This window comes from Haliotis asinina, chromosome 3 (genome assembly GCF_037392515.1).
Source record: "Haliotis asinina isolate JCU_RB_2024 chromosome 3, JCU_Hal_asi_v2, whole genome shotgun sequence".
In the NCBI taxonomy this organism is placed as follows: Eukaryota; Metazoa; Mollusca; class Gastropoda; order Lepetellida; family Haliotidae; genus Haliotis; species Haliotis asinina.
In genome coordinates, this window is record NC_090282.1 from 85,482,951 (window position 1) to 85,510,604 (window position 27,654).

The following is a 27,654-nucleotide window of genomic DNA, read 5'->3' on the forward strand; positions in this document are numbered from 1 at the left end:
AGACGTCACATGCAGGTTATGGGAGTTCCCATAGCTGGAGCATACACCCACTCAAAAATAATCACTCTCTGTCGCACGATAAGATGCTTCGGTGCATTCCATCTTGCACAGTTCTTCAGCATATACAAGAGCTCACGCAGGGAAAGATCAGGTTAAAATTCCAACCGACAATGAAAAGAATGTGTATGACTTAAGTTGTAAGACAACACCTTGTAACACACAGTGAGGGAGTAAATCTATGCAACATATAAATTTTACCGACATATTTCATAAGAAGTCGTCCTAGACAGGTCAGAATGTCGCAGCACTTATCTTTGTCTTACGTGTCCAGTTGGTTGAATATATGACCCATAAACTAGGCGGTAGCCAAATAATGGAACTAAATAGTCCACGCTACGCAAGATTATGGTAAATAGCCAGTCTGCTACACTTACAATAAACTACCGCAACTTGAACACTCTCACGTGGCAATATTTGGTTTGCAATTTTGTGTTTTAAATCAATCAGGGTTTGTGTTGACTGTGTTGATCCTGTTCACACATAGGGTGACACCTATTTACTCTATCATCTCATACATGTTGTAACTTGGCGCTATAGCGTCACCCTGTTGTTGTATATGTAATATGTCACCTACACACCCATTAAAAACATGTCACTTCTCACTACCACTGGAACGCCACAACGCCATGACTATGGAAATGTAGCTAGTTTTCATAAGACTAGGCTTATTTAGCATGTCTAGGGGAATAACATGGCCAATTCTAGGTGGTTATCTGAACTCCTCAAATATGAAATGGGTATTAGAGAAAACTCGTACATAAACTGATCTTTCTTTAACGAAGAATGTTAATATGGAGAATATAATATTTCAAGACAGAATCAATATGTTTTACTCGTAAATTGCAACTGACTTCAATGTCGAATCTAACCATGAATGGCAATGTCATTAAATCCGTTCAAAGTCATAAACATTTAGGTCTTATACCTCAGCATGATTGCTGTTGGAAGGAGCACATTAACGACGGTGCTGAAAATGGTGAATTGTCTAACAAGTCTAAAATATGGTTAAACCGGAAAACACTAGACACCGTGTACACACAGTTCATATTACCAGCTTTTTATTATAGCAGTCATATAATTGTACTAAACAGCAGGCTGATATACTGGAAAAGCTCAATCTTGATGAACCCTATGTGGCGCAATTCGTGGTACCAGTCATCATAACATATACAAGGAAACCACCCGTTATGTCATAAAATGAGTATGTTTCACAAAATGGTTGATAACACTGCATCAAGTTATCTTAACAACCTTGTTCCACCTAGAGTACCAGATGTCGTTGGTTATAATCCGCGCGATGATTCAAACCTTGAGACTGTAAATCTGTAAATTACGCCAGGTCCTTTCCCCCGGATACCGTTAAATTGTGGATTTCATTACAAACCGAACAATGAGAATCACAGAGCCTATCGATATTCAAAAATGTAATTTCGAACGATTCACCCATCTACAGCAATTCTGACTTAAATTTCGGAAGCAGATTCTGTCAAATTATACATTCTCGTCTCCGACTTTAATGTAGTGACCTTAATGCGCTCAAATATGGAAGAATTATATATCAAACATCATCTTGCTCTTATGGCCATAAATATGAGGACTCTTGTCATTATTTCTGTTCATGTACTCTTTACATCGATATACGTCAAACTATGTATTTTACACTAAAGGTTTCGACCTAAAGTCAATGTTGTTTGGAAACAAAAACTGGTCCTCAATAGAAAATAGAGAATACATGTATACTGTTTAACAACGATTTGCATTACTTCTCGTTTTTGCAACATTGTATATCATTCACACTGTATATTCATCATGGCATATTTACTCCTCTTTCTGTAGTATCCCCGGGAGGTATTTATATAAGCTTATGCTTTAATTCGGTTCCTTTCATTGGAAATAAATATGTTTAAATGACGTCATGGTTTTCGGTGACCCGGATCCTGTTATTTCCATCCACTGCTTTAGCATATATGCCTGTGGAATAATCGATATTATTGTCTGGCGTTGAGGTATTGATACGTACAATTGAGATGAGTAGTGCCACATTACCTAACAATCAAAAGATAGTCAGTCTTTTATCAAGCCCCAAATAACTCTTTACAATGTTCCGATTTATGGCTCTAATTTGAACCTTGTCGTTTAAGAAATAATAATTAGACAAAACGTGTTGTTGGAGTGATCGGTGAGTATCAGAAACTACATGCCAGATACAATAATGTATTTAAAGCTAGAAATACACAGAAACAATCTGTACGTTAGACATCTCGGTGTCTAACTTGTTACGAGTGTGTATTTTCTGTATATTTTGTTATTGATTCAGTAATAATTATTATTGGGTCACAATGTTTAGTGTCTTGAATGATAATTATGATGGGGCACATTTCGTATAATAGATGATCCGCATTTTTAAGATTCTCGGAGCAGGCTTGTCCGGAAATTATCTGCTCTTAGTTTTATATGTGTATACTTCCGGGAGACTTATTCGAGGGCTTTCTACAGTGTTGTCGATGTTCGTGACCCATTGCCTTAGATTTTGTCTCATTTGCATTGAATTTGTAATAAGCATTGGGAAATGGACTTGTGATTTTGTAGAACATGCTCTCTCAGTGCTGATAATAACATTTGAACTTTATAGAGTTGTCTTTGTTCTGTTTTGCTGGTTCACAGCCGATTTCTTACATCGTTTGTCACGGTAAATTTTTAACCGTAACAAATTTGATTCCATAATCGTTTGATATCAGTTTTGTAAGGATATAGTCAAGTAAAAGTAAAACATGTACATGGTGCGTTTGTTAAAGTTGCGGCAACATTGAATCATAAAGAGGTATACAGCAAGGCTACCTGCTACTCCCTTGTTTATTTTCACAGTTTAAATTCACACTCAAATGGTAATCATAATGTCAGTTTTAAAATCTGGGAAAGCTGCCTCGTAAATTGTCACATAAATGAACAACCTGCAGCAAGATTTCTTAATTTGTTTGTTTATTGAGTGTCTTACTACTATATTAGTGATGATCAGCTAGGAAATTATGTGCTGACTAAATCAAGCTGAGACAGACACATCACTGAATGACACCGCCTCAGCGTGGATGGTGTTTGTGTTAGGGCAATAGGTGTCTGTTGGAGACGTGTATCAACACCTACTCAGCAGGTAACAAACGATAAAACAATTGTTACAAGATTTAGGTGGATTAACTTATGAATAGCTTAGGTCAAGTTGGGTGGGCATTTTTAATCGCCGACAGGGTTAGCCAGTTTATCACTCGAGATTCTTTACATGCGCAAGTGGAAGATACAGTACGCCCTCCGTGTTCTACACTAAAGGGCGTAACGTGGAAAAGTTTACGGCTTCAAACCGATGATGATACCATGCTTGTTCTCCCACCTCGCCTGAAACTCCTTGACAAACCAACATCACATTCAAATATTGCTTTCGCAACATGCGTTTGTAAAAGTTACAATTTACACATAACGTGAACGTGTTTACGTCGATGTAGTGTCTTTGCTTTTATGAGAGTTTCACGTGAGGCATCTACTTTAGTAATAAGTCATCATAGGCTTTCATCTTCCGAAAATGTATTGCAGAAAGTGGGATGAAATTTCCTGTATCTAAATAACACCTTTCACCAGCAATGAATAATAATAATGCATCATGATTTTATCCTTTGATACTGATACTTTGCCTTAATGGAACCTTTCAAAGATGAAAGCGTTCAAATCTCGTAGCCTTCAATACACGTTACCTGCCCTGTCTTATCAACAGCTGTAGTTATATCTGATATATGACAAGTATTATGTCACGCTCGTCTTGTTTCATTGCCTATCGGTTAAACTAACACAGCGTGGGTATAAATGGTTATGGGGCTATCCTCAAACATATATAACGCTGCATGTGTTATTCTTTCGTATTGCCTGAGATCCAGTTTCAACCGTATATACCTCTATTTCAATGCATCAGTGTACAACATCAATAAAATATGTCAACATTGACCTTACACAATCTTGGCAAGACGTGTAAGGTTTCTAGCTCTGAAAACATGATACCTATTTGCAGACTTATAAGTTTATCCGCTGTGATCGTGGAATGTCAGAAATGGCGATTATAAACACAAACTGCAATTTCCTTACACCACTATGAAGGTGTATTATACCTCTCTGTCATATTTGTCCATCTTAGCGATCAAATATCAGTAGAAGGGACATGCGAAGGTCGATAGGTTGGGGTATTAAATTCCATACAATGCATGCATCACACGTGGTCCGGTGCAACGTGAATAGTAAGGTTTGTTATTACATTTCGACTTGACACGGTATCCCATCTATCTGTAATATCGCCAGAGCTTATTAACGGCCAAATACCCGCACGCACATAATATCACGTCCGCCGCTTGCACACCTCTCGCTGAACAAATAGTAAGGGTACTGCCTGCAGATCCTCCAACTTCACTGTCGCCAGTTTGTCGCTAGTACCTGAGCATATTGTGTTGTCCACACTCTAACACACCATTATCTACTTGTGTTTTCCTGTGATGTGTAGCCATCAGAGGTCAGTCATTCAATCAATTGATTTCACTGGGTCAAGAAGGATCGGACTCATGGTATTTGTTTGAAGTAACCGAGATGCATTCAAATTTCCCACTGCGTTACATTTGTAACGGTGTAAGTGAGTAGGATATACCAGTTATATCACAGACAGCACCTTTATTGTGCACCGAAATGCTTGGAAAATTCATATGGGAACGGCCAGAGTTCTTCTCCGTATTTGGGACGGAGGTAATCATTCACAATAATGTCTTGATTCGAATCTCATTCCATGATTGTCGAGATGATATTGAGCACACAACACATTTGTGCTGAGTTCGGGTTAAGACTGATTATGCATTGTGTGTCATAATTCCTACACCCTGGGAGAAAACACCTTACTACTGGGTAACTCCATCTTCTCTAGTATTACATAGCACTAAGCGACAGCACCGTACGAATATCTCACCTTTCCTATTGCCATTCACATCAGGCGACAACACTATACGAAGATCTCACCCTTTCCTACTGCCATTCACATCAGGCGACAACACTATGGACCCGACAGGTTTATGATCAATGGTGTGGATGACAATCTGCTCCATGTTTGTAAAGAAAGTGGATTTTGAACGAATATTGGATGCCTTCCCAAAGAAGATGCGACCTTTAAAACCAAGAACCTGTTGAAACTGAAAAGGCAAATGTAAAGGAATCCAACGACACCTTTTATTTCTACAGTGCCTACTTCATGCCGTAAGTAGTGATCGGATGGGACCAGGTAGAAGTGTTATTGGGTTGGTACTGTGCAAGGGTCGTGTCACAATCAATATCTAGTCACAAAGGTGATGACAGCAGGTGCTTTCGAAAGGGTAAATAGTAAATACGCACTGCTGAAAACTCTCTCAGTGATCTTATTTGGCGAGGCAATGGGACATTGCTTCTAGATGAAGTGGTCAACCACTAAAATATCAGGCAAACAGCGTTCATAGAGTCCCTCTGGGTTTAAATCCCGAATCGTTATCAAATAATGATGAACGCTTTCACTTCGCTATAACGTGTCATTAACCTCAGTTTACTCCCTTACCACCAGCAAGGCCTTTCAGGCGACCGAATTCTTACCTGTACAATTGTATTAAGGGGCGGAAACCCTATCAGTGTGTCTCACTTAGGGCCACCTGCCCAACGTTGTCGTTGTACAGTACTCAGTATATCATCCGATAGAGCTCCATTATGACAACGCCTCTTGACATGGGCCGCTCTGCGTCTCCATTGTCACTGTTTTAAATGCTGCTCCAAATGGTCAACAATTGCGAAAATGTGCGCCATGCTCCTATGTATGAACTGGTTTCCAAACTATTCACGTCCCCTATTGGACCAAATCGGAGTATTCAAATTAAGAATTTGAGAAGCTGCAGGGGTTAAGAGTATAGAAAGCGTAAAATATCTAAAACGAAATAAGGTATTAAGAGTTCTTAAGGAGTTCGGCAATGTTAACGTTTTCCGCGCTCTTGTTCAAGTAGTTTCGGCCCTGATTTGGGCGTGATAACACAGGACAGCTAGACTTCATATGCGTGTTGTACACAATATAGATCATAACTATCTTTACAATGACAGGAATAATTATCAGCTATATCAACCCAGATCTTCTCTGTGGGTACGTCTGTATTGTCCACTATGTTTGAGCCCGTTTTATCCAATATCAGATACTAATGTCCGTCAATAATGATCAACAATTTCAAAGTATGTAGTGATGATGTTAGTTGTATTAAGGGAAAGGTGGCCGGGGATTTCCCATGTGTCTCGACATAACGTACGGAGAGACACGTGTGTCTGACTCACAGAAATACCTCAGAAATACAAGAGACCCATGTATGTGTGATCCACAGAAATATTTCACAAATACAGGAGACCCATGTATGTCAGACCTACAGAAACACGTAATAAATACAGAGGACATATATATGTCAGACCCACAGAAACAATGTACAAATACAGAGGACCTATGTACGTCAGACCCACAGAAATATTTCACAAATACAGGAAACCCATGTATGTCAGACCCACAGAAACAATTTACAAATACAGAGGACATATGTATGTCAGACCCACAGAAACACTTTACAAATACAGAGGACCTATGTATGTCACACCCACAGAAACACTTTACAAATACAGGAGACCAATGTATGTCTGACCCACAGAAAAACGTCACAAATACAGGTAACCCATGTATGTCAGACCCACAGAAACAATTTACAAATACAGAGGACCTATGTACGTCAGACCCACAGAAAAATTTCACAAATACAGGAGACCCATGTATGTCAGACCCACAGAAACACTTCACAAATACAGGAGACCCACGTATGTCAGACCCACAGAAACACGTCACAAATACAGGAGACCCATGTATGTCTGACCCACAGAAACACGTCACAAATACAGGAGGACCACGTATATCTGACCCACAGAAACACTTCACAAATACAGGAGACCCATGTATGTCTCACCCACAGAAACACATGTAACAAATACAGAAGAGCCGTGTACGTCTGACACACAAATACAGGAGACCCATGTATGTCTGACCAACAGAAACACGTCACAAATACAGGAGACCCATGTATGTCTGACCCACAGAAACACGTCACAAATAAAGGAGACCCATGTATGTCTGATCCACAGAAACACGTCACAAATACAGGAGACCCATGTATGTCTGACCCACAGAAACATGTCACAAATACAGGAGACCCATGTATGTCTGACCCACAGAAACACGTCACAAATACAGGAGACCCATGTATGTCTGACCCACAGAAACACGTCACAAATACATGAGACCCATGTATGTCAGACCCACAGAAACACGTCACAAATACAGGAGACCCATGTATGTCTGACCCACAGAAATACAGAAGACCCGTTTTTACTTGACCTACAGAAATACTTCACAAATACGGGAGATACACGTATGCCTGACAAATCCGAGAGCCAAATGCCTAACCCATAGAAATACTTAACAAATACAAAAGACATAGACGTTTCATAAAGTCCTTCTTTAGGCACCTGTTTGGTTACTCAGAACGGTATCTGTGACTCAATCCGAAATATTCCTGGAGCCGACCAGGGTTGAACGTAAACAATAGCAAAGGATAATATACGTTTTTGGCAATGAACGAAATTTTAATGTTTAAGCACCTTGTACAGTCAATGGGCACTATCTGGTTAAACGGAATATCATATCCTGGTATACAGTATTCAATATTAGAACGTCCTCCATTGCGCCACTACTTTGTCCTACTTTTGTATCGCACACCGATACCCTTACACGCTCCTGACAGTTGCAGCTTCTAAAAGCCCTTTGTGAGAAGCCTATCAAAACACGCGTATTACATTTAATTCATATTCTAAAGACAAAAAAACAAAGCGTTTCTCAATTTTCAACGCAAGAAACGTGTAATGGGTTATTTAGTTTGGAGTCGAATTTACGGTCATGCTGTTTACACGCAGTCACAACAAAAACTGACGATATCAACCCAAACCATATGCGTTATGTGATGGTAATACTCTTCAATAACCCGCGGCCAAGCTATGATGCAACAAGATGTGGTAACAAGTGAATTCCCTGTTAACAAACATCACTGGAGACACTCTGTGGAAACTGGTGAAAGATGTTACCATCATACTTCTTGACAACAATGCCAAGTTCTCACCTCCGAGTTTTCTCACTGTGAAAATTTGTTACTTTATGAATCAAACTGCCACGAAAGATCTTCAAGGCTATGCTGAGATTGACTGTAGTTTGGAGTCATAATTGTAATGCCCCTGTTCTTATCACATCCCTGTAATGTACGACCCAGATATGCATCTGAAAGATCATCGAGATCCGCTACCCCCGATCTCCGCCGAGCATAGCGAAATCTCACCTAAAATATTTAAGCTGCCGTCCATCAGTTCCTCCGTTCCAGTTCTGGAACCTGTCTGCGAAACGGTATTCGGCTCCCCGAACAGCCTCTTTCAGATCCCATGTATTTGTTCCAAACACTTCTCTGGATGTGTGTAAATAATGTATAGACCATCTTGCAACGCTTTGAGGAGATACTGTCTGATGTCTTCTCTTGCAAAATCACAACACGTATATTTAGACTAATTTCCACACACACTTCTTTATGTGTTACTATTACAGACAGCTTATTGACAGTACTGGATTATTCTTACAGGAATCTCTTCTAAACCATCTACCAAAGGAAATGGCGTTTTCGTTTCAAGAAGAGTTAAGGTAACAGTAGTAGCAATTATCAGAATGGATTGTATAGTTCTTTCTTTTGACTATGGCGAAAAGATATTAACATCAGAGAACGTCATGCGATGGACTTGGGAATTCTTTTAGCTCTCGACGTGTACAGATCAAATGTCACAAGGTCATGAGCAAACATGTTACACTTTTGCAAAAGGTATCAATGCATTTCATCATTTAAGTTAGTGCATGCGTTCCATACATTTTTGACATACACAATATGTTGACTCACATATGGAGGAAAACTGAAATGAAATGAACGTTTCGAGATATTCAATACTTGTGTGAAAATGATGATGACAAACCATTGAAACCAAGAATCGTAATGAGTGTGACTTTCAAACCCATAACCATCGTACTTCCACACAGGCGAGAGAGACACGCAATACATTACAACAGATGTTATAAATGCGATTGACAGCATTATGCGCACGGCATTATAAAGACTAAAGTATTAAAAGAAATTACCGATGCCATCGTTTAGATATAATGACATTTAAACAATACAACACACTGTGATAAGAGCAAGATTTTATATAACTTTCATAGACTGAGATACGAGTGAAGATCCGGGTTAGAATGGGATTTCAGGAGCCTATATGCTTGACGTATGAGGCTATTAACGGGATTGGGTGGCCCCGCTCGTGACGTGCTTGACATATTTCATCGTATCACAGTTGCGTAGATCGAAGCATTGGATTGCATGGCTCCGGGTCGGTCAGTTACATACCGCCACAATGTAGCTGATATTTCGTTAAATAACAAACAAACCAGGCTGTTTAACATCACTCGACAATGAAGGATGGAGAGTACCTAGGAGAGGCCATCGGGACACGAATCAAGGTGAATCTCTTCCATAGCTCGTGTATATAGGTGAGCAAGACTCACAGTCCGCTCTTAGTAAGCATGGGCACACACTACACTGGCTGGCTGTAGACTGCACATGGGCTGAAGATGAGAATAATGTGACTAACTATCCTAGGATCACATGTGAGATATCATAACCTATATCCCGTGGTCCACGTGGGAGATGAAGCGAATGGTTGATGAAGATGTTAATATCATCTTGCTTTTGTGGCCATTTGTAGTGACTGAACTCGTATGGAATTAGAAATTGAACACCTCCGAGCTGATATTTTGTGTTCACAAATCCAAAACCAAACTCACATTCATACACAAACTCCTAATTTATCCTGTATACACGGTGCCTTTTAAACTTTGATATGGACACAGCTGCCTTCAGCGTTACAGAGAAATTGCAGAATTTTAATATTAATTTCTGGATCTGTAGCAACCATGACAGTTAAACCGGATACAAACAAAAGTGGTAGATCAGTCATCAATCCATCAAAACAACAGATGATCAGATGTCGTCTTCCACATCAGCATTTTATACCAGCTTCTGTATCCTCCAGGACACGCCAGATGCCAATATATATGCTAACATGACTTCTTGTCATCGGTATCCTTGACATGACTCAACCAGCAGGCTTTCTTTCTCGCCACGTCTGTGTAATATTTCCGAAATGGCTGATTACATATTGCTACAACACAACACAGAAAGGGTACACACATGTCATCTAAACTGAATGCTTTCTGAGCGAACGCCTTGACTCTCCACTCAAGTACATGCTCTGCACCGAAGAAGCCGTGTTTCATCACCGTGTCTCAAGCTTCAAAGCCAAGACGCAAGAACCACAACAATTCCATTCGGCCGATCAGATATACCGGACGTGTGCTGCATGGAATTACGATAAGAACCGGAGAAGAAAGGCTCCGAACGTGGCAAGAGTTGGTACGTTATCTGACCAAGACCTTGTCGGTCGCGGCCCAACTTTTCCATCCCTTTTAACAACATAATTATTCCATTTCGTTTCTTCTACAGTGCGGGAAATAATGAGAGATGGCATATTCCAGGGAAATTTATGAGATGATTAATCCTTGTTTGTCTTACTCCCCGAGATCGCCAGTGTTGAAGATGAGGATGTGAAAAAGAGAGTTAAAGAGGTGAAATGTTTCCTGGTGTAAGATTCAAAGGGAAGTTCAAAGGTTTCCACTGTGACCTATGTTAAAACACACGTATATGTTAATGAGCAGAACATATAAACACACGTTTAAAGATAAATATTACTCTTTGCGTCCGATAGAATACAAGTTACAAGAGCTGAAACCCTACGACTTTCACAATAAATAAACTTAAGATGCAAAAAATGTCACAGAATAATTTATTCCCAGTTTCATAGCTCTCCTAATATCCCAAAACATCAGCTTGAGTTGCGTTGATTTATGGATAAGAAGTAAAATGATGAGTTCCCATATTGAATCGAGAACGTTTCGAGTGAACCAAAAATCAAGTGGAAAGTCAAAACTTGTAATATATTTATAAATACCATTATAACGAGATACCTAATGACGTCGATTCCTTACCACAATCTGTGTCACGACATGTTTTAAACACACAATCAGTGTCACGACCTGTTTTAAACACACAATCAGTGTCACGACCTGTTTTAAACACACAATCTGTGTCACGACATGTTTTAAACCCACAATCAGTGTCGCGACATGTTTTAAACCCACAATCTGTGTTACGACATGTTTTAAACACACAATCTGTGTCACGACATGTTTTAAACACACAATCTGTGTCATGACATGTTTTAACCACACAATCAGTGTCACAACATGTTTTAAACACACAATCTGTGTCACGACCTGTTTTAAACACACAATCTGTGTCACGACATGTTTTAAACCCACAATCAGTGTCGCGACATGTTTTAAACCCACAATCTGTGTCACGACATGTTTTAAACACACAATCTGTGTCACGACATGTTTTAAACACACAATCTGTGTCATGACATGTTTTAACCACACAATCAGTGTCACAACATGTTTTAAACACACAATCTGTGTCACGACATGTTTTAAACACACAATCAGTGTCACGACATGTTTTAAACACACAATCTGTGTCACGACATGTTTTAAACACACAATCTGTGTCATGACATGTTTTAAACACACAATCAGTGTCACAACATGTTTTAAACACACAATCTGTGTCACGACATGTTTTAAACACACAATCAGTGTCACGACATGTTTCAAACAATGTGCATGGACCGAGATACAGCACAGCTCACCGCTACAGAGGATCCATTCACAGACGCACGATGCACAATCGTTACTTGATAAAACAGCGGGAGGTGACAAAGAGTGCACTTTGATGATATCGGCCACTCAAAGCACAAATGCAAGCTATCGGATAGGAAATGAAGGCATGTGGAGGAGGTATGCACCATCCTGCGAATCTTATTTAATGACTGCTGACTTACAAGGGATAAAGATTATCTCGAGAAGAATAAGCCCCACAGGGAACCGGTGCTTCTTTGACATTCACCAATATCCCATCGTGTGTTTCTAAGGAAATGTTACCTGCAGGCCAAACGCTATTTTGACGGAAATCGTCGATAACTTAAAAGTGATCAGTTTCAAATATGATTATGTATGAGGTAGTTTTCTTCTCTTTGTGTTTTCCTCGAAGTTCACTGATCACATGAATTTTATGTAAAGGAGTGTACTTTTTAAACTTTTTATCAACAATATCTATGTTTGAACCTTTAGTTTCACAGCGAACTTGCTTAAATGAGATAAACAGGAAGTGGTCTGTATATATTTCTACTAACTACATCATAATCACATATTCACATGTGCCCCTTGAAATGATCAGTGAAATTGAATTTGAACTTCTTCGAACTGAAGAAAGGAAAGCTGTTATTATTGAACCTGTAAATATTTCTGCGAACCATGCTAATTGGCCACACATTGGAAAGGTACTAAAACTATTTCCGTAGTTCCATGTTCCAGCTGAGATAAATAAGACGTGTCATGCAGTGCAAGCAAGGAAACCTACTAAAGGACTTTAATGAGCAAACAGTACTCGTTTCCACCGAGCGTCTTATCTTCAACACTGTTTCAGGTTCCAGGTAGCGGTTCATCGTAGTGGCATTATGTGTAAAACCTCGACCACAACTGTAGTGGTTCCAATATATGTCAGACAACACGTATATACTCTAACACTAATTTTGTTGTATTTCACCGGTAAAGGATAATGCCATACAAATGATATTTTCTTTGATAGTTCGGTAAATATCTAATGATCTCCATGTCCAGTGACTTACCCAGGACCTCAGTAAACTGAGAAGATTCTCTTGGCTATTACTGATATACACAAGTAGAAGCAGCGATATGGCAAATACACGCGCGCTCTCCGTGGCTGGCATTTAGAGTCATGCTCACTAGCAGACTCTTGCAACTGCACATGGAGTAAATGTCGACTATTCAGACACACGGACAAAAATGAATGGACCTTCAGACACCGATATTAGATCTGTTTTTACTTCTTAGCAGAATGTGTAAGATGTGTCTATGTGCTTTAGGGAATCACGGGGGTTTGACCTCAAAGCTGAAACATGTATATTGGTGTGGTAGATATCGATGTTTGTATTTCATCTCACGATGGTCGGAGTGAGGGAGACAACTATGTGTGTGTGTGTGTGTGTGTGTGTGTGTGTGTGTGCGCGTGTTTGTCAAAGAGAGTAACGAATGAGGGATACAATAGTAACTCTGTAATCAGAAGATTTAGACAGTCTGATCTCCATGTTATTCTATGGCGATGTCGTTCTGGGAAGTCTTAAACATTTGCAACTCATTATGTGATCATCATTGTGATTAACCACTTAATATCCAAAATTCCTCAAATAACAAAGCATCAAAGTAAGGACATATTTAATTTTGGTGACTGAATCTTTTCCGGTTTTCAATGGTTCCGCTTTCTTGAAGTCGTCTGATGCCGGAAGCCGAAATACGGGATACATACGATTAGTCAAAACATGCATGCACACACTAGACGGTCGACTTCACCGCTATAGAATACCCTTCTGACCACTAGACGTAACAGCGTAGGCAGTGTGAACACCTGACATGAAAGAACAGCCCCTATGAACACTGGGCGTTATAGAATTGGCACTGCGAACACATGACATGATGGCATAACTTTACGCTATATATACCATTTAAAGAGTTTGGGGACATTGGATTTACTAGATTGATATAATGCAAATGATGGATGGAAGATGGCAAGGAAGAAACAGATGATGAAGGGTGAAAAGAAGTTAAGTGGCAAGTTATTCCATTACCCTGGAAATGTTTCATCTGCATGGATATATATTACTCTATATCATATGCATTGGTGAGGGGTATGCTCGCAAATTGGAATATCACACGCATTCTTAATGGAAATATATCTTATGTATCAAAGTCATTTGCTCAGTAGACTAACAACTAGTCTCTGAAATGAGCATATTTTACAGATTAAAAGTTCAAAATAATAAAAACATCCTATAATATTAATGAAAAGGAACCCTGAGACGTTCCTCATTTTCATATTTGCCTCGTGTTCTAGACTTGTGTGGGATATCTTGGATATAATTGCTTCAGGATCTGCATGTGACACTATTTATTCCGAGACTGTGTGATATGTACCAAAACAGCAAGTATATATTCACTTGAAATCATGTATGCAAAATCGCATTATAAAGAGATTTTCATACCCTTGTACAATGTTTATAAAGTTGTGGCATTCACATAAATGAATGTCTCGCCGCGAGGCGTAACGCAAAAATACCTCACTTACAAAACTACTTACATTATTTCAAAGATTTACTTCACCGTAAGCTTGCAAAAACTGTCAGCAAAGTGCATGCCGTGTTGCGCTAATTGCCCAACTTACACGTCTAAACGAATCCTTAGCATCCCACAGCAACACCTTCCGCTGGGTAATTAGTGGTCGGTTGGTAATGAATGTCACAGCGTCGAGTGGGAGGGACGTTAGCGGGAACTGGCGAGGAAAGTACGTGACTCCGTTAACTTGACAGCCTCAAATCGTTACTCCTTGTTATCACATCGGCAATCTTGGTCTTCATGTAAAGTTTACACGGGGGACAGTATTCACAATTAAATAAATCATGTATCGTGTTACTGATGGGGGCGATATTCAACACTCACCTCAAAGCGTCAGGATTTAACGGTTGTTTGTACACTCTTCAAGAAAAAGAAACGCATATGTGAGTTTGACAATACTGGACTTGTGTAGCTGCGGCAAAAACAATACAAATCTACTATTACTTTCCAAAAACAGATTCAGCAATTTTAACTCCTGTCTTAGATGCGTTTTTAAGAAATATTTGCCAAAAGTCACCAAGAAAACACTCAAGCAAAATGCAGGTGCAAGTAAACAGACAAGTGCGCACAAATGTTTACTATAAAAAGGCAAAACGTTGTGTTAACTTTTGTCGCTTGGGCCTGGAAGAGAGAAAATCATCACGTCATCCGGGTAGTTCACTTACGCCATCGCCTTGCCACAGACGTGGAGACTGCATAGGGCATCCCTGCTTTGAGAAAAATTTCGAACCAAGTTGTCAGGAATCGACTGGGCGAAGTGGGGATTCGAGCACGAAGGCCAGTTGTCGCCCCTGTTTTGAGAGGTTTCCATCGACGTCGTAGCGGTAGTGACGAACCGCGATTTCGTCTTCATAGGGAAGATGGAAGACAGCATGTTTATCGTCGGATAAACATTTGCTTTTTATTGCATTTGACAGGTCGACAGGTGTAGAGTGAAATATCAAACACACATTGACCTGATTTAGTGGTGGTCAAATGAATTTGGCAGCAAATCAGTCCAAGAAGGAAGTCCTTGTACGTCACATGGTTCCGACTATGGGCCGCATGACAACCCTACCTTCCCAATTCTAACGTATATGTCTTGTGATGACCTTCCCAAACACTAGATCTAAACCCAGTTGCAACAGAACACATGTGAGATGAACTCGTTAATCAACGGCACAACAAACTTCTCACAATTACACAGCTGACCATGGAATTGCAGGAAGGGTGGGGAAGAATACTTCAATAGAGACCTCCATGACATATGCAGTCTGTGCTGAGCAGTAACAGCTGCCAGTGATGGCCGCGCAAAAGTACTGACTTTGACGCCATCTTGTGGACTGTAAACAAACGCATAACAATATAGACTGATCTTGTGTTGGCGAACCCTTTGTCTTTTGTCTTTTTACAATTGACACTGCATGAAATAATTGCTCTTAAACTATCGCAATGGATCTGAAAAAAATATGACAATTACTAGCATCAAAGTAGCGATTCCTTGCTAAAGATATCGGCGTTTGACTTAATAAATAGCTATAAAAACAACGCCTTAGAAAATAGAAAATATAAATCATGGTCACTATTTTGCGAATAACTGGTCAATATGTTTGCGTGGTCAATGCTGTTTAAAACCAGTGAAGTAAACTAGTTTAGCATTATTAGATCAATGTTGGGTGACTTTATTAGTGCCTGACATCATTCTCGCTCTCAGTCTCAGCCATGTTTCCCATATGAATCAATCACATAACGTTTTTGTGCGCAATGTGCTGGCCCTGTCATCTTCCTTGTTCTGGAATGTGTAACTGTTGTCAGTGACTGACGTTTTGTTTCGCGACTTCATCTGTTCCCATCACCCAACCCAGGATCATACTGAGGGTAAGAGCGAGTATCAGCATGCTCACACACAGCAGTATATACATGTTTGGTGCCGTGCTGCTCTGGGTGCACGCTTCTAGCATTAATCAAGTTAAGTCGCTTAAGTGATTGCAATGCATTGGAAAGACGGGATCTCTCAGAATGAAGGGAATAATCCTCGTGTCTCTGGTTGATAGCCCGCTTAGTTTATTTATAGATTACAGGTTTATGTATGACCTGATCAACCATGTAACGCCATACAGCTTGGGACAGGTACAGCGGCATATCGGTCACTGAAGCGGTAGCCAGCTGGGAGGTGTCGGCCGATCATTAGCCACACTGATTGATAGGAAATACTGGATTTGTTGATAAGGGTCCGTTATGGTGACAACCGCAGTCTGACATGTGTATATTGTATATTAATAATATCTATTTAAAACATGTTGAGATAAGCCTGAAACACCCGACCGCCACTTCAAGCCGTGCTACTGGTCTCTTAACGTACTGTTAGATGTTGAAAAAAATATTTATTTCAGCTCTAAACGCAACGTTTATAGGCGACATAACTTTCTTGTTGCAACCGCACTCAGTTGTATTCGGTTATGTGCACCCATGGTTTGACTACCGATACACACCAAGATAAGTGAAGTCCAGTATCGGTTCCTCCTGCTGGGACAAACGACATAAAACCACAATCACTCACTGACGTCTTATCCATCGCATATATAGCAAAGATCGTTATGACCTAATTCTGAAATATTACACTGTGGAACCTCTTGTGTGCCATGTGGGTCACACTAACCACCAGGTTAGGGAAGCAGAAGAACGTTTTCAGGGATGGTCGTTTGGGACCCGTAAAGAGGTTATGCGGACGAGTTCTTATAAACAGCGCAGTTAGGAGCTTCGAGGTCACTGGGGTAACAGGGACACGGTCAAGGTCGACGAGGTCATAAATACCTAACTCACCTGATGATTAGTGAATGACAGTGGGCGCAGGTTCTAGTTGGCAGTCTGTTCAATGGACATTTTATGAGTATCACACTCCAGCACTGAGATCAACACGTCTTCACTGACATAAAATATGTCAACATTATCATGTCACAAGTCGAAAGCCCCTCGTAAGACTAATTTATCACAGACTGTTGTTGAATAGCAATGACAATGATAATAATATACCTCAATAATCCATAATTTGATGACTGTTTTATGTAAGTAAAAGTGATAAACCCCCTCTCTGCCATTAAAGGAAATCGTAAAATGCTGTGCCCACTGTATGTCTCGGACTATATCGTGAGTCACTGTATGTCTCGGACTATATCGTGAGTCACTGTATGTCTCGGACTATTATCGTGAGTCACTGTATGTCTCGGACTATATCGTGAGTCACTGTATGTCTCAGACTATATCGTGAGTCACAGTAAGTCTCAGACTATATCGTGAGTCACTGTGTGTCTCGGACTATATAGTGAGTCACTGTATGTCTCGGACTATATCGTGAGTCACTGTATGTCTCGGACTATATCGTGAGTCACTGTATGTCTCAGACTATATCGTGAGTCACAGTAAGTCTCGGACTATATCGTGAGTCACTGTGTGTCTCGGACTATATCGTGAGTCACTGTGTGTCTCGGACTATATCGTGAGTCACTGTGTGTCTCGGACTATATCGTGAGTTTATAAATCAATATCAAAAAGGCATGATAATGTCTGTGTTCTCCAAAAGGTGAAGGCATCCTGCCTCACCAGTGGCCCATGTCAAACACACATGCAAAGTCATGTAAACTTTACCAGAGAAAAACGTGAAGTTCATTAGGACGTAAGTTTTTAACGTGTTTCAAATATGGATATCTGGAAGTTTAGACCTGACTTGTTCTAACTTCAAATAAGTGTGTGTTGGTGAAGTAAGATATATATTAAGTAGATAAATGAAACACATTGATAAAAAGTCAGTTGTATGTCGTAGTGGTCGTTGTGTCATGATGGAATCCGTATAGACACTCTAGTGGACACTGCCTGTAAAAACCTCGAAAATGTGTTTGTTTGGCACTCTTATATCCACTATAAAACCCACCCAGGTCCTCGTTAACCCATTCAAAGCCTTAAACATATCACTCCAGCCCATAGCCCTCGGTCGACACCGCAGCAAGAGGTGATCAAGTTCCTGTTCCGTAATGAGTCGGCTACCTGAGTCTGGGCCTTGTCGCCAGGAGAACCGCCCGTCCTGGTCGTGTTGCTTCAAGTGTTTCAGCAAGAACGTCTCCACTATGTCAAACTTCACAGCTACTTTCAGACTCACAGATAACTTGCTGTAGAAAATGTCGTGTCTGTAGTAGCTGACAACATTGTGCTGACGTGGGTGTGAGGATACGGGATATTCTTTTTCTTCAAACTACTTCTTGGTATTAACGTTCGCTGTATGTAGAAAAAAGGACTCTACGATCTGGTGCGAAGTTTCAGTCTAATGCAAAACTGTAATTTGAAACTATGTATATAATAAAAGGGTAATTAATAACGTCCATATGGATATACATCATGTACTGTGTAACATTAAATTTGATAGACTGACAGGTAGTCTCTGAAATGCATCTTCTACAGAAAAAAAACGATTAAAAGTCATGTTCATAAAGTAAGATACAAAGGAACCCAGACATGAAACTGTTGTGTTCCAGCCTTGCTACATATCATGGACGCGCATGGTTTGTATTGGGGTTATTTTTTCAGAGTCAGACTATGACTTGCAGAAGTACTGAATTGTGAATTACTTGAATCAAAATTGGATTATTCCATTGAGTGGGTTTTATAATACTTTCAACAGTACTGTAGCTTTGTATAGGAGTATCTGCCCGATGGTCAGAGCTGTTTATTACTTGTGTGAAACCCACGAGCTTGTAGGACACACCTGGACACATCCTCAGTATGTTTGACACACGAAGGTATTCAGTTACCTTTAGACGACCATCATCACGTCAGGCTCAGACGTCCGTTAAATCTCCACGTCACTACACTCCACTCCACTCCACGTCACTACACTCCACTCCACGTCACTACACTCCACTCCACGTCACTACACGTCACTACACTACACTCCACGTCACTACGCTCCGCTCCACGTCACTCCACTCCACTCCACGTCTTCCCTGTATCACCGTTATTAATGTCATAATGCTAAGGGTGACGGCTATGGCCATATCTCCAGGATAAGGAGGGGAGGGTCAGCACACTGAGCAAGGGCAACAGTAGATCTCCAACACAGGGAGACAGAGGTCACATATACAAGGTTATGACATCAACCTACAGTAGATCTCCAACACAGGGAGACAGAGGTCACATATACAAGGTTATGACATCAAGATCAGTAGATCTCCAACATTGGGAGACATCGATCACACAAATAAAATTATAACAAGCCTACAGTAGATCTCAAATAACGGAGTTCAAATAACGTTATAACAATTTACGGTAGATCTTCAAGACAGCGAGGCAGAGATCACTCAAAATACCGTTATGGTAACAACCTGGTGTAGGTCTCCGCGACAGGGAGACAACGATCACTCAAGTAACGTTATAACTTACCGGAGATCTTAAAGACAGAGAGACAGAGGTCACTCAAAATAACGTTATGGAAACAACCTGCTGTAGGTCTCCGTGACAGGGAGACAACGATCACTCAAGTAACGTTATAACTTACCGTAGATCTTAAAGACAGAGAGACAGAGGTCACTCAAAATACCGTTATGGAAACAACCTGCTGTAGGTCTCCGTGACAGGGAGACAACGATCACTCAAGTAACGTTATAACTTACCGGAGATCTTCAAGACAGCGAGGCAGAGGTCACTCAAAATAACGTTATGGAAACAACGTTTAGCTGATCTCCAACAATGACACAGGCAGGGGCTACTTGCACGTGGCTATGGTAACAACTTACTGTAGTTCTCCAACATAAGGAGACAAAGATCACGTAAATAACGTAACTTATCTAAACTTATAGCTTTAGACAGGCCTAGGGTGCAACCCTTTTTCAAAAACACACCATTCTCCAACCAACGTTTATGTGCCTATTGGGTGTATACGGTGTATATGTGAACTGACTCGTAGTTTGGGTGTATGTGTTTAGTGCCGTATGCCGGCAGCCACCAACACACACAGCTTAGTTATTTGGGATTGCACTAGCTTGTTTAAGGAAACTGGATTGTTTTTGTAAACTGTCATTGCCATGGAAGGCAGATCACTGCCTTAATAGTTTGTTCATCATTGCACCATGATACATAAGTAATCGTTTACATTGTCGCGTTGCTGCAATGACGACCTTTCGTCAAGCGTGTAAGCACAAACGGAAGCAGGGCAACGTGCGGCAAAGTTATACAAAGTGGGGTCGCTGAACGCACAGAACAAGTTCGGCAGCAGCTAAGTAAAAAATGACCCAAAACAAACAACATACAAGGGTGTATGAAACGTTCTGACCCTACCTCCGAACAGTGTATTGTACATCCTCAACATTCTGTATTATGTATTGCGCACATTCCCCACTTGAACTTAAGCAACTAGCATCCAGGATATTAATGAACAGTAATCACACATGTTAACACAAATGGACCAAACTGGACTAAGTCATGAAATATCTGGATAGATAACACGAGAAGCCATCTGTACGGCCACCTTGTAGACTGCAGGGCGTGATGCTTCTTCCTTTGGAAGGAAAAGAAGTAGTGGTCCACTGACACCAGTGAGGAAAACTATTAAAATCTCATGATTTTGACGGCTAGATGTCACAGAAAACTCACTAAATGTGTGGTGACCTACTGGGCTATATATCTATAAACAAGCCTGTTGTCGAAGGATGCGACAGTTGATAACGGCCTTAACCTTATGGACCAGCTTCCATGTTCACCAGATTGGGGAAATGTCGAACACTCGCCTACTCCTCCCACTGGAAGACAGATCAGTACGAACACTGTTGATGATCACCTCGGTTACGCCCGGAACCACTTTCAAACTTGTACATCAAAGGGAGCCAGATGCTCCAGCATCGTGTATGGACCTCGGGAGATAGTAAGGCTCAGAACTGTTCAGCTAGGAGCAGCACTCACAGTAGAACAATGTTGGTGGTAGGATACAAATACAGGTGTATTCGTGAATTACTGAGAGTGTGAAAAACAGCATGTTTCGTACAAAGTTCTGTATGTTGAAATGGTAGTAGACTGCCATGTATTTGGTTGAGGCGTAACGGTGGCATGCAGACTGTGTTGTGTTTCTGTGCGTTGTAACGGTGGCATACAGATTGTGTTGTGTTTCTGTGCGTTTTAACGGTGGCATTCATATTGTGTTGTGTTCCTGTGCGTTGTAGTGGCATGCAGACTGTGTTGTGTTTCTGTGCGTTGTAACGGTGACATACAGATTGTATTGTGTTTCTGTGAGTTTTAACGGTGGCATACAGTCTGTGTTTTCTTTCTGTGCGGCGTCATGGTGGCATGCAGACTGCCTTGTATTTGCTTCTGTGTGACGTAATATCCACTTACGAATTGCATGGTGCAAATATCATGACCCCACCTCGTTCTGAAGAATTACTGTTTCCACGTTACATTTATGCTTTTGGACAACTGCTGCATCCTTTTCATATTACATGATAGAGGAAATAGCTGCCGCCTGTAACATGTAGGAATATTACAGGGGAAGGGTGACAGGTGTCACATCCGACAAAATAATGTTTGCGGCGACACGGTAAATATGTGCTTATACACATATATTTCTCAACATTGCTGTGTCTGTGGAGGGCTTCAGATTACGCCCGGGCATGAGTGCATCATGTGCACTGAAAAACAGGACAGGAAATAGGCCATAGACTGTTCGTCAATGCGAGATGTGGCGTATAATGGCCTGTAAGCAATACATCAGTACACACGCAAGTCGACACATCTGTGAGTGGGTTTAGTTTAACGCAACACTCAACAATACTCCAGAAGGTAATCAAGTCTGGGCCAGTGATCAACAGCATGAGCATCTATCGACATGTTTGGGGTATAAGACGCATCAAAAAGAGGATTCGACCCATCAGTACACAGGTGACTCGATGCAGTAGTAGACATGACTCGACACGTATCTTCACAGATGACTCGACACATATGTACACAGATGACTCGGCATATCTGTACACAAGAAGCGACATATCAGGACAAGCATAAATTGACACATTAGTAAACACAGACTTGACACACCAGTACACACTGGACTCGACACCGTGCACACAGGACCCGACACATCAGTACACACAGGACCCGACACATCAGTACACCCAGGACCCGACACATCAGTACTCCCAGGACCCGACACATCAGTACTCACAGGACCCGACACATCAGTACTCACAGGACCCGACACATCAGTACACACAGGACTCGACACATCAGTACTCACAGGACTCGACACATCAGTACACCCAGCACTCGACACATCAGTACTCACAGGACTCGAGACATCAGTGCACACAGGACTTGACACATCAGTAGACACAGGACTCGACACATTAGTACACACAGGAGTCGACACAGTACACACAGGACTCGACACATTACACAAAAGACTCAATACATCAGTACACACTTGAGTCGACAAATCAGCACTCACAGGACTCGACACATCAGTACACGTTGGAGTCGACACATCAGCACTCACAACACTCGACACATTGTCACACCCAGGACTCGACACAGTACACACAGGACTCGATACATCAGTGCACACAGGACTCGATACATCAGTGCACACAGGACTTGACATATTGTCACACACAATAGCTGACACATTATTACACATTGGACCTGACACATCAGTTACACACAGGACCCGACATATTGTTACACACAGGACTCGGCACATCAGTACACATAATAGTCGACACGTTTGTACACACAGTACTCGACACAGTATACACAGGATTCAACACATCAGTTACACACAGGCGCGACACATCAGTTACACACAGGACTTGACACATCAATAGCCACAGGACTCAACGCATCATTGCACACAGGATTCGACACGCCAGTACACACAGGACCCAACGCATCAGTACACGCAATACTCGACACAGTTGTACACCTAGGACTCGACAGATCAGCGCACATAGGTTTCGACACGTCAACAGACGCAATACTCGACACACCAGTCCACAGAAGACTAGACACGTCTGAACACTGATGGCTCGACACGCATGTGTCATAGGGAACTGCACAGCTAGCTCAGCGCCGTTCATCAGAGACAGGGGCTAGGGTTGAATAACACGTAGGGATATACTTCTCCACAGACTTGTTTTGAGCAGTACATATTCCACGGGGTCATCGTTTTCAGTGTTATACACCATTAGTGACACCACTGTCAGCCGAAGGTATCAGAACTAACACCAGGCCTCCCGATTGAAAATGGATCGCTGTTATATAGAGCATAATTATAATTTGGGTTTGTCATCTGTACATGTCTATTTTGGAACTTCTACTCAGGCGAAACACGGGATAGACGATTTATGATGCCATATGTAAGAGAACACAATCCATCTATGCAATCACAATCACGTGAGCAAGGATGAAGATACCTTGACACGAAATCTTGACATCATATATAAACGTATTCAACTCCAAGGTAAAGCTATGTGAATTCAGTTCTGGACGCGGATGCCGGAGATACCCTATGAACGTTGAATGCCATCTAGTAGGGGCTGTTTACATACATCGTGGTACATCCTGGGCTGTCCAACGATTAACTGAAGAGGGATAGTGGTTTTCAACACTCTCTGCAGCCTGTGGAACATGTTACACTCAAAGAGAGGAACTGTATGGCCCTGTAGGCTGGAAGTCGTCTTCATGGTGTGTTAGTATGTGACATCTCCCATCTCAACAGTGTACCTTGAATTATTATTCAAATTGCGTGACAAATTGATTTAAGATTAGATATCTTGTCGTCACCTGGTGCCAACAGACGTATCAGGACACACATCTGACATATGTGTGAGTGCTAGGCAGGTGTGTGTAAGGTAATTGATTTTTTTAAGTGTCATGATTTGATTTGAGTATGAAAATGTTTAAAAGGTGGTATGTTAGGTTTTCTGCTATGAGACATATCACAAACTGATAGAGAGATGACTGCGGTATCTGATGTAACTCTCCAGCGCGACAGGTGGATATATTCAGAGTCACAAGTCAAGCATGACGCGTTGGAAGTAAACTCTGTGTAACTGATATTAACATGCCGTTTCTAAACAGTTTTCGAAAAGAACATATCAATATTACTTAGATTTCAGAATTTATTAAAGATAAGTAAATACAATACTTACATTGGATGACAGATGTACAGAATGACTAATAGTTGTCATCTCGTTGAATTTATACAAACCCTGTGTAGGAGCGAGAGGGAGAGAGAGAGGGAGAGAGAGAGAGAGAGCATCAGAATTCTCGACAAGAAACACAATACGCAGCAGTAGATAAGGGTTGCTGAACTCGTCCTTGCTACCCGTGGTGGAATGCAATGTCGGTATTTAGGTTGTTATACAAGGAACTGCGACACGGAGTCAGCTAGTAGCCTTGCCGCCCTTTTAAGAACTGCACTTCATTGAGTAGCAGACGACAGGGGGGTATATTCCCGCCACCACAGAACAATACACAGAACACCACAAACAGACATAGCTATACAGCAGAAAAAAACGTTCCTTCCTCGCTCGCTCGTGCTAGAGCATCATATTCTCTTTACTGGTTCGTAGAGTATTCACAGGATTGATGAATGTGAGCTGGTTTTATTACGCAACAAAGACCCTCTTGATCTTGTTTTGTATGTTCAAACAAATTGAAAAATAAGAACGAATTTCCACAGGATTAACATATAACGATTCATTATTGCGGATTTAATTCCCTGGAGATGAAATGTAAGAAAGAAACAGAGCTTACCTGTACTTGGCTGTCATGGTGTCCGCGATACTGTGGAATTATGTTGACAATTTTTTTCAGCTATGACATTTATATCAATGTATCCGGGCGCTGAATTATGCCGTCGTCAGCTCGTGTCAGACTTAAATTGAAATGCATCAAACAAATCCAGCACGGAAAACCCACGCCGAGTCACCTCGGGTGTCCCCTCACAACTTCAATTTCCACTCTTTCAGTAAAAAAAAGTTTGTCGTCTGCTCGCTCAGTCAGTTCACAGACGACTGGTGAGCCCTCCCAGATAACTGCTGCAGAAAAGGTATTCCAGGTGAGGTTACTAGGAACAGTTGAGGCAGTATATGAGTGATGGAAAGTACAGAACAATTACGGAAGTATTCCGACTCCAACCTCCAAGGCCGCGAGATTAGAAATGCGACAGCTCAAACTGAGTTACTTGTCCAACACTCTGTTGTCAACAGGACACGTGGGTAAGAGTGGCGAGTCCTCGGTGGGCCCTGGGTCTACCCCGTCAGCCAGTCACAATAATTCAGTACTGGAGATCAATAATATCGATCCGTGGCTTTATCAATCACTGGCTGACCTCCCCTGACCCAGAGAGACTCCTGCGTCTGGACATAGGATGGCTTATGGACCAATGAAACGTACACGGCTCCCGCCCTCCACTAATGCAATACACGAACGGTCGGCCGAGGCAGTACAACAATCCCTTTCAATTTCTCTATTAACAGTCGGCGAGAACACTCGGTGTTGTTTTTACACCATGTAGGTATCGGCCACTTGAACCTTGTTCTGTCCCTTTAAATGTACTGTGGTGTTTCCAACTAGTGATGGACTTGATGTTATAGCTGTACACACATTCCACTGACCCGGTAATTCAATTAGGCTATTTGTCCTCCACTGCTTGGACTGAATGAAGGAAATCATTGATGCATAGGTGATTAACACAGGGTACCCCAGAATATAGGGGAAGGTGTCTGCCAGTATCAACACCACTACAACTATTGACAGCTACAGCTTGCTTATAAGCATATGTATCGCAGCCCTATCCAACATAATAATAACACGACGCATTCACACAAAAACGTTGGTGTAATCATATTCCAAAACTCAGCCTGACTATCCGTTCTAGGTCTGCTCTGGCAGGCATCTCACATTGGACTTGGTTTTTTCCTCTCTGAACGACAGTGCGAACCAATGAGATCCGAGACCGTCGTGAAATTTGATGACTTCAACAGGGTCGGCTTAGATAAAGAATCCTATATGTTTTAATTGTCGATATTCTACATTACGAATCATATACCCAGCCGCCTAACCTGTGTCAGCTTCACAGCGCGATTTACACAGCCGCTGGCTTTTGGCTTTACATACATGATACGCCTGAGTTTCCCCTACCTTTCTCTCACGCTCGGTTTTATAGCGTAATTGTATATTCATTCACAATCGCCTGACCCCTCAAATAGCTTCTATGACGAAGGGTGAAGATAATCTAAGCGGAAACAAGGCAAATACAGTTGTTAAACACTACAAAACTCTACATGAATGGTCCTCACATCTGCACCAACACTTGTCTCGCATAACTGCGAAAGTTTCTATGCAACCCTTTGTATCAATTTCACTCTTTTTGCGAGAATGAATTTACTGAAAGGCACATAAAGGACGGCCAGTTCTCGAGGTGTATTATCTATGCGGTTGTCTGTGCTGTGTTTACCGTGTTGCCTATTGTGTGTACATGAATATGCACAGCTACATCAGTCATGCACCGCGACTGTTAATCTCCTCTTCAGTGAAGTACATAGTGTGTGAAGCGTTCGCCCGTTACGCCCAAGTCCCGGGTTTGAGTCCCTACAAGGGCACAACCAGTTGCACACTTCCAAATACCCACTGTAACATTGATGAAACATTGCCAAATCTAACACAAAACACAACTTTCCTCTCTCAACCTTCCATGGAGCGTGTTATTTAATATGTATACAGCCCGAACCTATGGGTATATGTTTCTCCTGTATAGTGCAAGCACTACCTGTCACTGTGACAGTTACGTACATAAGTGTCTGAACAAACATAGCGTAGTAAACCCCACTTTAAACCTTGCATAGGACCTGCAGCAGCCGGGTGGCCTAGTTCTCATTTGTTTGAAACGATGCTTGTTTCTCACGCAGGTATTTTACAGAAGTTAGTTTTTGAGTCCCTGGATGTGATATAGTTACAGAGTCTACAACAGTGACGTAAATTGTACTCACTCACTTAGAAATTGAACGGTTGTT

General features: G+C 41.3%; 1 protein-coding gene across 2 annotated transcripts in view; it reads right to left on the reverse strand.

Annotated features, from left to right (window-relative positions):
* LOC137278651 (thrombospondin type-1 domain-containing protein 4-like) overlaps positions 1 to 26,523 on the reverse strand; it is a 228,971-nt gene extending 202,448 nt beyond the window's left edge. For both annotated transcript variants that reach the window (XM_067811149.1, XM_067811150.1), the window contains exon 1: positions 25,394 to 26,523. In XM_067811149.1, coding sequence (XP_067667250.1) covers positions 25,394 to 25,410 — 17 coding nt within the window. In that variant the 5' untranslated portion in view covers positions 25,411 to 26,523. The remainder of the gene's footprint in view (positions 1 to 25,393) is intronic.
* Positions 26,524 to 27,654: the final 1,131 nt, after the last annotated feature.